Raw genomic sequence first — 13,619 nt, forward strand, 5'->3', positions numbered from 1 at the left:
AATCAGACTGCTGCATTCTGAATCCTATTGTTCTAGGACCAATCAGACTGCTGCATTTTGGATCCTATTCAACTCAGTACATGACAGTTTGGATGCAATGGAACACCATCTTGAATCATGGTGGTGGGCTGAATTTTTCAAAACTGCACTTATTTTAACCACTGGTTTCCAAGCTGCACAAGTTTCTTTGTTTAGAATTCCTGAGCAACCCTAGGTGCACAGCTGATAGTAAAAAAATGAAGAGGAATAGGCCTTGATACATCTGGAAATGCCCACTGGAGAAACCTAGCAATATAAAAAGAGGCACATACCGCTTTTCCTGGGGGGCCCGGAAGACCGGGAGGTCCTCTGAAACCAATTGTTCCCTGAAAACAAGAAATGAACTTGGTCAGACCTTTTGCCTAGAAGAGGGACTTATCCTTAATAAGCAAATTGCTGTGAAAAAGGACAAGAAAGCACACAGAACTTTTCATGCATTCTCTGACCTTCAGCAGCAGCTTCCAACACCCACCCACAAACAAAAAGAGGTGTTATTGCCAGTTTGCATTTCTTAGTGCAGAAAGTATTGATCTGATGTGTACAGATCTTTCCTATTCTAATTGATTCAAGAGGGTTCTGGAAGCTTCTCTGTGTGAAAGAAACAAGCAGAAAGTTTGTGATTTTTTGGGTTATTCCTTCAAAGAAGCTGAGTACAGATGGTTTAAACTGGTTCTGTTATCTCTTCTGCAAGGTAGAGATAATAGTAGAGGCCAGAAGTAGCCTGGGTTTCACTCACATTCTCTTTCTGTCTCTCTAGTGTGGTGTTCTGTACATAGTATGTTTAGTGTTAAGGTTTAGTCTTATAAATTAAGTTCTAAGTTTATTATTAAGGGAAATGGGTGGCGCTGTGGTATAACCACAGAGCCTAGGGCTTGCCGATCAGAAGGTCGGCAGTTCGAATCCCCCCGACGGGGTGAGCTCCCGTTGCTCAGTCCCAGCTCCTGCCAACCTAGCAGTTCAAAAGCACGTCAAAGTGCAAGTAGATAAATAGGTACCACTCTGGCAGGAAGGTAAACGGCATTTCCATGCTCTGCTCTGGTTCACCAGAAGTGGCTTAGTCATGCTGGCCACATGACCCGGAAGCTGTACACCGGCTCCCTTGGCCAATAAAGCGAGATGAGTGCCGCAACCCGAGTCGGCCACGACTGGACCTAATGGTCAGGGGTCCCTTTAAGTTTATCAAGTCTGCAGCAACTGGATTTCTTATGGACAGTGTCAGTCTTGAATATATTAGATTTGTGACCGTGATGCCCATTTGCCATCAGTAGCAGTAAAGCTCTGCTGGATGAAATATTGATTACCTCTGGTCTATTTTTGGGGAACCCTGCAACCTGTTTAGGTTTTTACTCTGCTAACTATACACTGGAATCTACTCTGGATCAATATTGAGTAGACTTTCAATGACAGTTATGCCCGATCAAGGATAAATCAATTCCAGGCAACCCTTGAGGTGGGCATGGCAAGAGGCTGGTGAGAGAGCCAAGAGCCAACAGACCATCCTGGGGGGCTGGCTGCCTTTGCCTCACGATCTTGAGGTTCCCCACCCCTCCTGCAAGGTAAGCCAGTATTCTGCAAAGACTGAGAGGCAGCTGCTTGCCAAAGGTGGCCTAGTTGCATCTGAGGCCAAGGAAAGGTCTGAAGTAGGGGAACTTTTCTCATGGTCAATTTCCACTCTCTCTTTTTTGCTTTTTTTAAAATTAACGTTCTTATGTCACACATGTAAACATTATCATATTACATTACAGAGCATATTATAATTTCCAACATGTATACAAAGTTTATATACCAAATTTATGTAGCTAAAGAAAGAAAAAGAAAAAACAAAGACATAAAGCCATTTCAAAATAATATTTGTACCAACACTACAGACTTCCTGTCAATCTCGTTGTATATTCTTTTTTTTACAAACAAATGTACTCTTATTATTGTATATTTCCTTACATTTTATCTAATACATTCGTATTTCAACACGTAGCCTTAATTTTGTTTCTCAACTCAATTTCTCTCCAACGTCAATCAATGTCATACAACATCAATTTCCACTCTTACTCACAGGTTACACAGAAGCGCTGGATTCGAGAACAGCCTTCTTTGGTGCAAGGGTCTGAGAAGAGTCAAGAGGAAAGGAAGCTGGACTTACCCTGTCTCCAACAGGCCCCACGGGGCCAATCAGACCTCTTAACCCTCGTGGTCCCTAGGAACGAAAAGTATCTGTTGATTTATTTAGAAAACTCAGGATTAAATGAAATTCTGGAAGTGGCATGCAGGCCAAGGCATTGTTTGGTGGGAAAAGACAGAGATCAGAGTCTGGGGCTCTTTTTTTGTGAGTTAGGCAGTACTATGGGCAGAACTATGCCCAGAGCATTTGGCAAAAAGAAGATGGTGGAGTGAAAGGAGGGACTACCTAGAGGACTGTGTCTTAAAAACAACTAGTGGAAAACAACATGGAATAAAAATTTTGCCTCTTGCAGGATAACAGATATATGGACTTTGTTAAATAAGATATATGGACTTTGTTAAATAACACATCAGTGGCTGATGGAGAAGATAAGGACGGTTAAGATCGGAACTATGAAAGTGGAAAACAACAAGGAAGAAAAGCAGAAAACAAATGAAGGACATCTCTCGATATCCAGAACGTGGGAAGCCCCCTTTTGAATTTATTTTTTAAATTTGGAATGTTTAATTGGCTGTATTTTGGTTAAACCACAGAGCCTAGGACTTGCTGATCAGAAGGTCAGCGGTTCGAATCCCCGCGATGGGGTGAGCTCCCATTGCTCGGTCCCTGTTCCTGCCAACCCAGCAGTTCGAAAGCACGTCAAAGTGCAAGTAGATAAATAGGTACCGCTCTAGCGGGAAGGTAAACGGCGTTTCCGTGTGCTGCTCTGGTTCGCCAGAAGCGGCTTAGTCATGCTGGCCACATGACCCGGAAGCTGTCTGCGGACAAACACTGGCTCCCTCGGCCTATAGAGCGAGATGAGCGCCGCAACCTGGTCACGACCGGACCTAATGGTCAGGGGTCCCTTTACCTTTTACTATTTTTGGTTTAATGATTCGGTATGATTGGAATTGATTTGTCATTAATTGGAAGGTTTTAAATTGAAAACGAATAAAAAATATTTTAAAAATAAATAAAAACGGTGGCCTATTTTACCTGCAAACCAACAGTTCCTGGAGGTCCTGCAGGACCTGGGGGTCCTGGTGAACCCTGGAAGAAGAGAACAAGAAATGAATGACGCAAGGTGTGTTGACAAGGCCTACAACCCTCCCCCCCCCCCGTGGCTTCCAGCAACAGGTATTTGCAAGCATCGCTCCCTTCGACTGTGGAGGCGGAGGACTGCAATCATGGCCATCATTGAAAGCTCTCCTCCATGAAATAGTCTAATCCATTAACCTTAACATGGTGGAATCATGTGTCCCAAACAGCATCGCTGTATACATATTGGCTACCAATTCAAGCTTCCATCTAACCCAGGGGTCAGCAAACTGTTTCAGCAGGGGGCCGGTCCACTGTCCCTCAGACCTTGTGGGGGCTCGGACTATATTTTGAAGGAGGGGAAAATGAACAAATTCCTATGCCCCACAAATAACCCAGAGATGCATTTTAAATAAAAGGACACATTCTACTCATGTAAAAACACACTGATTCTTGGACCATCCGTGGGCCGGATTGAGAAGGCGATTGGGCTGGATCTGGCCCCTGGGCCTTAGTTTGCCTACCCATGGTTTAACCCTTGCCAACATCTGGATTGCTGTAGAAATTATCTTGCAACCCAAACAGTGGCCTCATTACTGGACAGGAGTATATTTTAGGAACAAAACCAGTCATCCAATGTAATATACTCACTCCCCAGAAAGTTTACTAGAGACGGACAGATCTTTCCATTTAAGTTTCTTTCGGTTTTTCATTTTCCATTCTCCACATTTCCAAATCACTTTGCATTTTTTAAAAAATTATTATTATTACTATTATTAAAAGTCCTCATGAAAATTCACCAGCATTTCAGTTTTCAGGTTTGTGCGCAATTTTGCCTAATAGACACGTTTCTGGAACATGTAATACGCTTTCATGTGCTGCTTGCATTGATATGCATTTACACGCATGCTTTGCAGAAATGCAAAATTCACATGCATCATTTGGACACATTGATTGGCTGGAGAACCACACTGTAAAATTTGGCGCAGTGCAAATGTCAAAAGGTGGCGTTGTTTCGGCGCACATATTACTGTTTCACGAAAGTGCAAATTAAGTAGGCTAACCTTCAAATGCAAACTGGATTTAATTTCTCTCATATCCCTACTCAGCCCACACAGTGTTACTCAGTACAGCTCATGCTTTGGGCTTCTAACACCTGAACGGGGGGATAACAGCACTGGCAGCCTTGTCCTCCAAAAATCTGCCTACACTGACTCATCGTTTTTATAATTTGGCATGAACTAGCCCAGTATTGTTGAAGTGTGTATTTCAGGGATGAATCTTTCAACTGCCCTGGGATTCCTACGTTCTCTACCCTCTCCTTGGACTCAGCTACACTCGTCAATTATAACATTATAAATGCGTTATAAAAATGTCACACCAGATGGCGCTATAGAGCAGAAATCTGAAGTCAACAATAATTTCCATTATGAGCTTTTATAGCGTTTCTTTTCATAATGCTTTTCTTTTTTATAGCTGTGTAGATCCGGCCCTTGACTGAACACTACATAGAAAAATGCAACAATGCCAAACATCCAAGGCTGGGCATGGAACCTGATATAAAACAGCATTTTTTTCTTAATTCATTCATCTCCAATCCCTTAAACCTACTCCTCACAACACTGTTGATTCCAATCTATTCTGGCTGATTGGCAGCCCAATTTCCTTGAAGCTTTCGCTGGGAACAAAATTGACGCTTAAGAAAAAAGGGTGTTTGTGTTACCTTCTCGCCATCTTTGCCTACTTCTCCAGGTTCGCCTTTATAACCCGTATGCCCCTAAAAATAAAACCAGAGTAATCAGTATCCTATTACTGTAGACATGCAGTTTGTTTGGGTCAAAAAGGTGCACACACAGCTTTTAGAAAACCAAACTGTATTGAGTCTATTCAATGAGAAACATTTCATGGAGTAATAGTGAGTATATATCTACATGTTGTGTCAGGGAACCAGCCAGCAATAAATCACACAGACTAAGCAGTGGGGGAGGAAGCCACTCAGGTGCCTGGGGCAGTGCGCCCAGGAGCAGGGCGAGCCACCCATAGGGGCAGGGCACACCGTGGGGTCTCCGGAGTCTGCCTGCCTCCTTCCACTCAGCCGCCCTACAGCTGGGGGGAGGCAGTGGGTGGACCATTTGGGCAATGCGGAGCCTGCGGGCGCCCAAGCCACCGCGTCTCTCGCAGCATTAATTATACCCAGTTGCTTACGAGATACTCTGATGTTCATTTTCCTATTTCGTTCTGTTCTAAACTGCTTAGAAATTTACTGTTACATGTAATTCATGTATAATTTAAATTAGTAAATTAATCATTTCTGCACAGATACAGTCTGTACAAATCCATCGGGGGGAAAGCCCGGTGCTTGGGAAACAGATAATTGGGTCCCTCTACCTGGGTGTTTCGAATCCCCGCGACGGGGTGAGCTCCCGTTGCTCGGTCCCTGCTCCTGCCAACCTAGCAGTTCGAAAGCATGTCAAAGTAGGGACCGCTCCGGTGGGAAGGTAAACGGCGTTTCCGTGCGCTGCTCTGGTTCGCCAGAAGTGGCTTAGTCATGCTGGCCACATGACCTGGAAGCTAGGCCAGTAAAGCGAGATGAGCACTGCAACCCCAGAGTCAGTCACGACTGGACCTAATGGTCAGGGGTCCCCCCCTACCTGGGAGCTGTCTACACACTGACTAGCACAGACTCTCCAGGGCTTCACACATTCCAAATCTGGAGATGCTAGGAATTCAATCTGGATCTTCTGCATGTGAAACAGATGCTCTGCCACTGAGCTATGGCTCTTTTTCAACAAAAGCTTGCCCCACCTTTTCCTCAAAACCTCCACACAAGGAGAATCCACAGCAGAATTCAAAGTTACACTAAGGTGATCGTTTCAACATTTTTGCTTGCTGGACAGAACAATCTCCCATCTCCTCCTACTGTGTGCTGATCTTAGGGCTCTCCTGACCCTCCCAGAGCAGATTTGATAGAGAGGAGAGAGGGGCAGTGCTCTTTTCCCGCCCCCTTAAAAAAATGTTTAGGGGTATTATTTTGACTCAAGAAAATCACGATTTTATAGTTCGTATCAGGGGAAAATAAATACAGTGGTACCTCTGGTTATGAACTTATTTTTTTCCGGAGGTCCGTTCTTAACCGGAAACTGTTCTTAACCTGAGGTACCACTGTAGCTAATGGGGCCTCACACTGCCACCGCACTGCCGGCACACGATTTCTGTTCCCATCCTGAGGTAAAGTTCTTAACCCGAGGTACTACTTCTGGGTTAGCAGAATCTGTCACCCGAAGTGTTTGTAACCCGTGGTGTTTGTAACCCGAGGTACCACTGTACAGTAAATGGACAAAAGTACAAAGATTCACAAAATGTTTAAGGGTATGCGTACCCCTGCATAACCCCAGAAAAAAGCACTGGAGGGGGTTAAAGGTCCATTGCACTAGTGGGACTCTGTCTATGGCTTCACAAACAAAACATTGCATTGTCCATTCAATGCACCTGAGATCTTGCGTTTCTCCTACCCAGGTCTGGTGGCCATCTGTCATGGATGCTTCAGCTGAGACCCCTGAGCGACTAGATCAGTGGTTCTCAACCTATGGGTCCCAGATGTTGTTGGACTACAACTCCCATCATCCCTGACCACTGGTCATGCTGGCTAGGAATGATGGGAGTTGTAGTCCAACAACATCTGGTTGAGAACCACTGGACTAGATGATCGTCAGGTTCCTTTCCAACTCTACAATTCTGATTCAGTTTGGAGCTGTTGACTATTTTATACCCCTCAAGAGCACTTTCCCACAAACTAGTTTAATTCCAGAGATCAAAGCTCATTGCAGATCGATGCTGCATCGTTCCACCACCTGCCATGGATGGAGTTGGTCCTAGAGATATCCCCACCTCCTTAATGATGTTGTGGGTGGGCATACGCTAAGATCACCATTGGCACTTGCTTCTATATTCACCTTCTGGGAGGGGAAAGTGTGGGTAATCAAATTAAGGGGAGGGTTTTTCAAATGTATGTTGTTACATCACCCACCCTTATAGACAACAGGATCTAGAATCCATCTAGATTGGAAGCTGCATTGCTGAAGATGAGCATGCATGATTCTGTATCTAGGAAACCTACTTATCTGGGCTGCAGATGGGTTATGCAGCCTGTGTTTCTTCTTTACATTATGTCAGGCAATGGCTACTCTAAGTTCACCAAAGAGCATTCCTCACCTTGAATCCTGGTATCCCTGGTGGTCCTGGAGGGCCAGGTGGACAGACAGCTGGACACTGTACTCAAAACAAATGGGAAATATAATATAAATATAACACACAACCAGATTCAACCAGAACAAAAATAATTAATCCATGAGGGGAGAAGGCAGTGATATTAACAAGCCTGGAAATTTCTGTTACTGTGTTTCATGGACAATATTCAACTCTAGATCACTGGTGGTTAAGGGAAATTCAGGATTTGGTGAAACCGGTTAAGCCGATTGCTTATTACAACATTTCAGCAATTTGTTTGTTTTTTTAAATAAAACAACAAGAAGTCTGCATTTCTTTGTTACAAGAGTCACAATGCATCAAATAGCAGTTTTGCACAATGTGGGGATGTTACATCCAACGAAGGTTTACTCAGAGTAAACCCACTGAAATGAATGGGCCTAAGTTCTTTTCATCAATACCAATGGGATTACTTGAAGTAGGACTAGCACTGGTTACAACCCACTGTCTCCGTTTTTCTACTGAGTGAAATTAAATGTGTTTTTTTTTAAAAAAAAAGAAATACAATGGACGAATAAAGTGTAAGGAACTGTACAAAAGCAGGAGAAAGGCTGTGCCATGCCTTTAGCTGTAAAATGGGTCACGGCAGAGGTTTCCTGCGAGGAACCACTGTTGTGGCTGATTCTGAGCAACACTGATTTGCTCTTCCTGGGAAACACCAGGGAATGCAGTTCTGTAATACAGTCATACCTCATGTTACGTTCTTTCAGGATAGGTCCTGTGGCAACCCGGAAGTACCAGAAAGGGTTACTTCTGGGTTTTGCCACTTGCGCATGCACAGACATGCAAAATGACGTCACGCGCATGCGCAGAAGCTGCAAATCGCAACCCATGTGTGCGCAGATGCGCCGCTGCAGGTTGCGCTCTTTTCATGTTGCGAGCGGGCCTCCGGAACGGATCCCATTCGCAACCAGAGGTACCACTGTAATAATAATAGATTATTATTAAATCCTACACTAACTCACTATGATGGGATGTGGGTGGCGCTGTGGGTTAAACCACAGAGCCTAGGACTTGCCGATCAGAAGGTCGGCGGTTCGAATCCCAGCGACGGGGTGAGTTCCTGTTGCTCGGCCCCTGCTCCTGCCAACCTAGCAGTTCGAAAGCACGTCAAAGTGCAAGTAGATAAATAGGTACTGTTCCGGCGGGAAGGTAAACGGCGTTTCCGTGCATTGCTCTAGTTCGCCAGAAGTGGCTTAATCATGCTGGCCACATGACCTGGAAGCTGTATACTGGCCCCCTCGGCCAATAAAGCAAGATGAGCACCGCAACCCCAGAGTCGGCCACGACTGGGCCTAATGGTAAGGGGTCCCTTTACCTGTAACTCACTATGGCTTCTAAGAACAGTAGCTTGGGGCAGCTTTGGCCAGCCTGGTGTCCTTCAAATGTGTTGGACTACAACTCCCATCAGCCCCTGCCAGCTGCAGTTCAACACATCTGGAGGGCACCAGATTGGTGAAGCCTTGTGTCCTGGGATACCTCAAAAAGTAAAGTCCTTTCCCGTCTCCCTCTTGCCCCCAGCCATGGTCTTCTTCAGCCTCAACTTATCTTAGTTCAGAGTCAATGGAAAATGGGAGAGAGATGTTAATGGTAGTTTCTCTACAAACCCACAGGACTTAAAGCAAGATATTTTCCTTGGTATTTCACCCCTTCAAAAAGAAAATAATAATGTCATTTCGCAGCAAGGTTATAATTTTCTATTAGCTTCTATAGGATGCTCTTTTGAAAATGGAAAAGGAGGGAGGAGAACGCTGTCATTTCCCATCCAACCTCTAAAAAGGTTTTCCAATAAGGTGGTTCAAGGAAATTATTAGCTTCTCCTTGAGGACTCCAATTAGAGAACGAAGGGAACTGTCATAACAACAGATGGGGAGCGCTGAAATGTTGCTTTGCCGACTCGCGTTAATGTCATGTTTGTTTCAACGCAAAGAATCAAGACTTTCTCGTGCGTGCTCAAAGCCCACAGAACAAACAGCTGCCCTGCCCACCGAAACAAGGTGCTGTTGTCAACCGCAGACCAAATTTGACCATTCCTATTTCAAAGGCATGAACAAAACCGATGATTTAAACAAAGAGGAAGAAGATGCTCGTGATTTGATGAAACCGTCGGCACAAGTTGTGCAGAACCAGTGCTCACCACCAGGGCATTCTTTGTGTATTGATTTATATGCCGCTACATCACAAGTATTTGTCAAAGCTGTTTACAAAGGTTAAAAAAAAGAAGAACATGCAATAAAAGCGCAAGGACTTTTAATAGCTTGCATGGAGAAACAGAAAGGTTTTCTGCAGGCATTTAAAAATTGGCATCACGCAATTGTAATTCTTTTTTTTTTTTACAATTAGGGATTGTAAACAAACAAACAAACAAACAAACAAAACCACCCTGAAAGTCATTTCCAAAGAGAATAAAACAGAATTATCAGCAAAAACCAGTAAAACATTCAAAGGATTGTCTACACAAAAATCTTTTTAGCAGGCGCCAAAAAGCGTACAGTGAAGGCGGCTCTTTAAAACGTTCAAAGGATTGTCTACACAAAAATCTTTTTTAGCAGGCGCCAAAAAGCATACAGTGAATGCGCCTGCCTGGTGTCAACAAGCAGGGAGTTCCAGAGTGTAAGTTCTGTCACACTAAAAGATATATAGAGCTTAAGCATTTGTGCAGTTGGAAAATAACTCAGTTTGATAGGTGTGTAAAAGGAAACAGTACCTGAAGGTCTCCATTGCCGTCGGGCATAACTCCAGGAATGCCCTGCAACAAAGAGTGTGGGTTTTAAATATGTCGCCAATACATGCCAAGGGTAACAAAGAATATATTTGAATTCAGACAGGCTGCAAGCCGCTTTTATTGTGTTCCGTTTGAGTGTCTAATCAGATCTGAACAATTTGTAATTTTTATTTGGAAGATTCAAGAGCTGGAAATAATCAAAACTGCATTTTATTTATTTATATCCTGCCTTTCTCCCAGTCGGGACCCAAGATAGCTCTCAGCACAAATGAAAAATAACATTATTAATTATATTATTATTATTATTAAGCACTGAAACCCCTAAAAATGATGGAAAGGAAACAATATAAAACACCCAACCCCAGAAGACTTTCACAACAGCCAGTTGATGGCCAAAACTGCCAGTGAAAAAAGGCAGGGGGGGCAATCTAGCCTTCCATGGGAGGTATTTCCACAATCTTGGAGCAGCCACCAAGAAGGCCCTGCCTCAGGTCCTCACCAAACGTACCTGTGGAATAGGACCAAGCGATATATGGTTTTCAACATTGTGATGTATCACTAGCTAAACATCAAAACATACCGATATATCACAATGTCTGAAATAAGGACGGAGCTTGGTAGAGGTGATGGCTGGCTTCACGGTTTTCCCCACATTGTGATTTTTGCATAGCTCGAACACACACACACACACACACACGATTCGTGATATATTGCCAGGTCAAAAATTATGAAACCAATATCACCATATGGACTGAGAGCCAGTGTGGTGTAGTGGTTAAGAGCGGTAGACTCGTAATCTGGTGAACCGGGTTCGCTTCCCCGCTCCTCCACAAGCAGCTGCTGGGTGACCTTGTGCCAATCACACTTCTCTGAAGTCTCTCAGCCCCACTCACCTCACAGAGTGCTTGTTGTGGGGGAGGAAGGAAAGGAGAATGTTAGCCACTTTGAGACTCCTTCGGGTAGTGATAAAGCGGGATATCAAATCCAAACTCTTCTTCAAACAGCTTTTGGACAATACAGGATATTGATACATCACTCAGCCCTACCATAGGGGTGGCAGGACTGAGAGAATGGGCTCCTCAGAATATCTCAAAGCCTGGGCAGGCTCATAGAGGGAGATACATTCCTTCAGAGAGCTTGGACCCAAGCTATAAGGGCTTTGTAGGTCATAAGCATGTCTCCGAATTGTGACCAGACTCGCAGTCAGTGCAGCTGTAGCTAACCAAGTTTTTCTGTTCTCCCTGTAACCAGAGAACTGGCCACTGCAGCTTTGACCCACTGAAATTTCCAAACGTTTTTCAAAGGAAGTCCCAGTTAGAGTAATAGTAATCCAAATGGGGTATAAGTTGTCAGGAGCTTGTCCTACTCTCGAGTAGGACCCTGGCAGAGACACATGCCTGACTGGCATGCTCTCTCCCTCCTGGTCGATTGTTCGGGAGCTTCAAAAGCTTTCTTCTGCCCGAACATCACAGCGCCCGATGCTAACAGTAATAATAATAATAATAATAATTTATACCCCGACCATCTGGCTGGGTCCCCCCAGCCACTCTGGGCGGCTTCCAACAAAACACTAAAATACAATAACCTATTAAACATTAAAAGCTTCCCTAAACAGGGCTGCCAACAGACATCGGCACACTTAGGGATCCGCAGAGTCTTCGCAGCTTGCATAACAAACCTCAGCAACTCAGCATTTCGGCTAATCTACTTTATTCACATATAAACACACACAGAGCACTACAACATGGCTCCCTCTCTCTCTAGCATCAGACAGCAAAGAGGAAGAACAGAGGACAATAGCCCCACTTCACGGAACACAGTAACACAAACATCCTGTCTCCGTCACGTCCCACTTTGTAGAGTCAAAACATACACCGTCATGTGAAAGACAAAAATCCCATGACTGCAGCCATGGAGCAGGAATTCTAACACATAAGTAAGGCGGTGTATTATCGTGGCACGTCAGACATCTCCAGGAATGGGCCATTTTACTCACTGCCCTGCTCAGCAGGCTAATGCAATCTAGCCCATAGTCAACTCATCTGAAGTTAGTCTAAGCACTACGCTGCAAGAAAAAATAATGGCTCAAAAAGACAAGTCACATGCTACGAGGGGTGCTTGACCTTTCAAATAAGTGCCACATTTTCCCGTGTATAACATCGTCTGTCCTCTCGCCGACAGAAGCCGCCAATCGCCCGCCCAATTGCCACAGCGACAGCCAATCAACTCCAGCACTTGCCGCAGCAACCAATAACACACCCAATAGCCGCTGACAATCGCCGGCTCACAGCAGGAACCAATCAAACATCTTGTCCCCCCTTTAGCACTATCCATGTATAAGACGACCCCCACTTTTTAGCATAAATTTTAAAGAAAAAAAAACTAGTCTTATACACAGAAAGGTATAATAATAATAATAATAATAATAATAATAATAATAATTTATTATTTGTACCCCACCCATCTGGCTGGGTTTCCCCAGCCACTCTGGGCGGCTTCCATAGAAACAAAAAATACAGTAAAATATCACAGATTAAAAACTTCCCTGAACAGGGCTGCCTTAAGATGTCTTCTAAATGTCAGGTAGTTATTTATCGCTTTGACATCTGATGGGAGGGCGTTCCACAGGGCGGGTGCCACTACCGAGAAGGCCCTCTGCCTGGTTCTTTTTCACCTCGCCTGAAGCACTGGGCAATCTGTGTCTCCATTCCATTATTGCATTAGTATTCACTGAACAGCACTAATGTGCATTGAAGTGCATTACAATTTTTCATTGGCTGTCAGCAGCGAAAGCTATTGCTTTCCTGAACATAATGCTATTGCTAAAGAACGGGCATCCCTTGTGGGTTCCCCTGAAAGGATACAGTGATGGGCAGCTGAGCCGGCAATTTTCCCCAAGTGCAATAGCATGATCTGGAAAAAAAAAAAAATCTAAACTTACTGGTGGTCCTGGGGGTCCCGGTGGTCCAGCAAAACCAGGAAGTCCAGCTGGTCCCTAAACAGAATGAGAAATAGCAAAGGTTTCAGTGCAGGTACAGCCTATTTATATTTGGGGAGAAATGATTTCCAGCTTGCAGATCTGGGAGAAGATTTTGAAGAATTGGAGGTTAGACATAAAGGCATCCCAAATTTATGAAATCCCACCACCATGCAAATTGTGGGTAGCTTCCATGGCACTGAATAAATCTTAAAAAGGTTTCTGATTCTTGAAAATGAGGAGAGGATTTGTCCTGCAAAACCTGGGGGAGTGGATTAGCAATGATTTTATGACACAGTGCAAAGAATGCGCACTGTGGTGGGTTTCAAACAAGCCAGCAGTTACCAAATAAGATCTACAGTGGTGCCCCGCAAGACGTATGCCTCGCAAGACGGAAAACCCGCAAGACGAAAGGG

At 44.3% G+C, this 13,619-nt stretch overlaps 1 protein-coding gene across 1 annotated transcript in view; it reads right to left on the reverse strand.

Moving 5' to 3' along the window:
• COL9A3 (collagen type IX alpha 3 chain) overlaps positions 1-13,619 on the reverse strand; it is a 69,784-nt gene that overhangs the window by 30,184 nt on the left and 25,981 nt on the right. Inside the window, exons 10-16 of the mRNA XM_083447416.1 lie at positions 13,168-13,221; positions 10,209-10,250; positions 7,448-7,504; positions 4,959-5,012; positions 3,194-3,247; positions 2,180-2,233; positions 312-365 (exon numbers count right to left, since the gene is read on the reverse strand). Coding sequence (XP_083303542.1) covers positions 312-365; positions 2,180-2,233; positions 3,194-3,247; positions 4,959-5,012; positions 7,448-7,504; positions 10,209-10,250; positions 13,168-13,221 — 369 coding nt within the window. The remainder of the gene's footprint in view (positions 1-311; positions 366-2,179; positions 2,234-3,193; positions 3,248-4,958; positions 5,013-7,447; positions 7,505-10,208; positions 10,251-13,167; positions 13,222-13,619) is intronic.

Source organism: Podarcis tiliguerta (assembly GCF_965153285.1).
Source record: "Podarcis tiliguerta genome assembly, chromosome: 6".
Classification (NCBI taxonomy): Eukaryota; Metazoa; Chordata; class Lepidosauria; order Squamata; family Lacertidae; genus Podarcis; species Podarcis tiliguerta.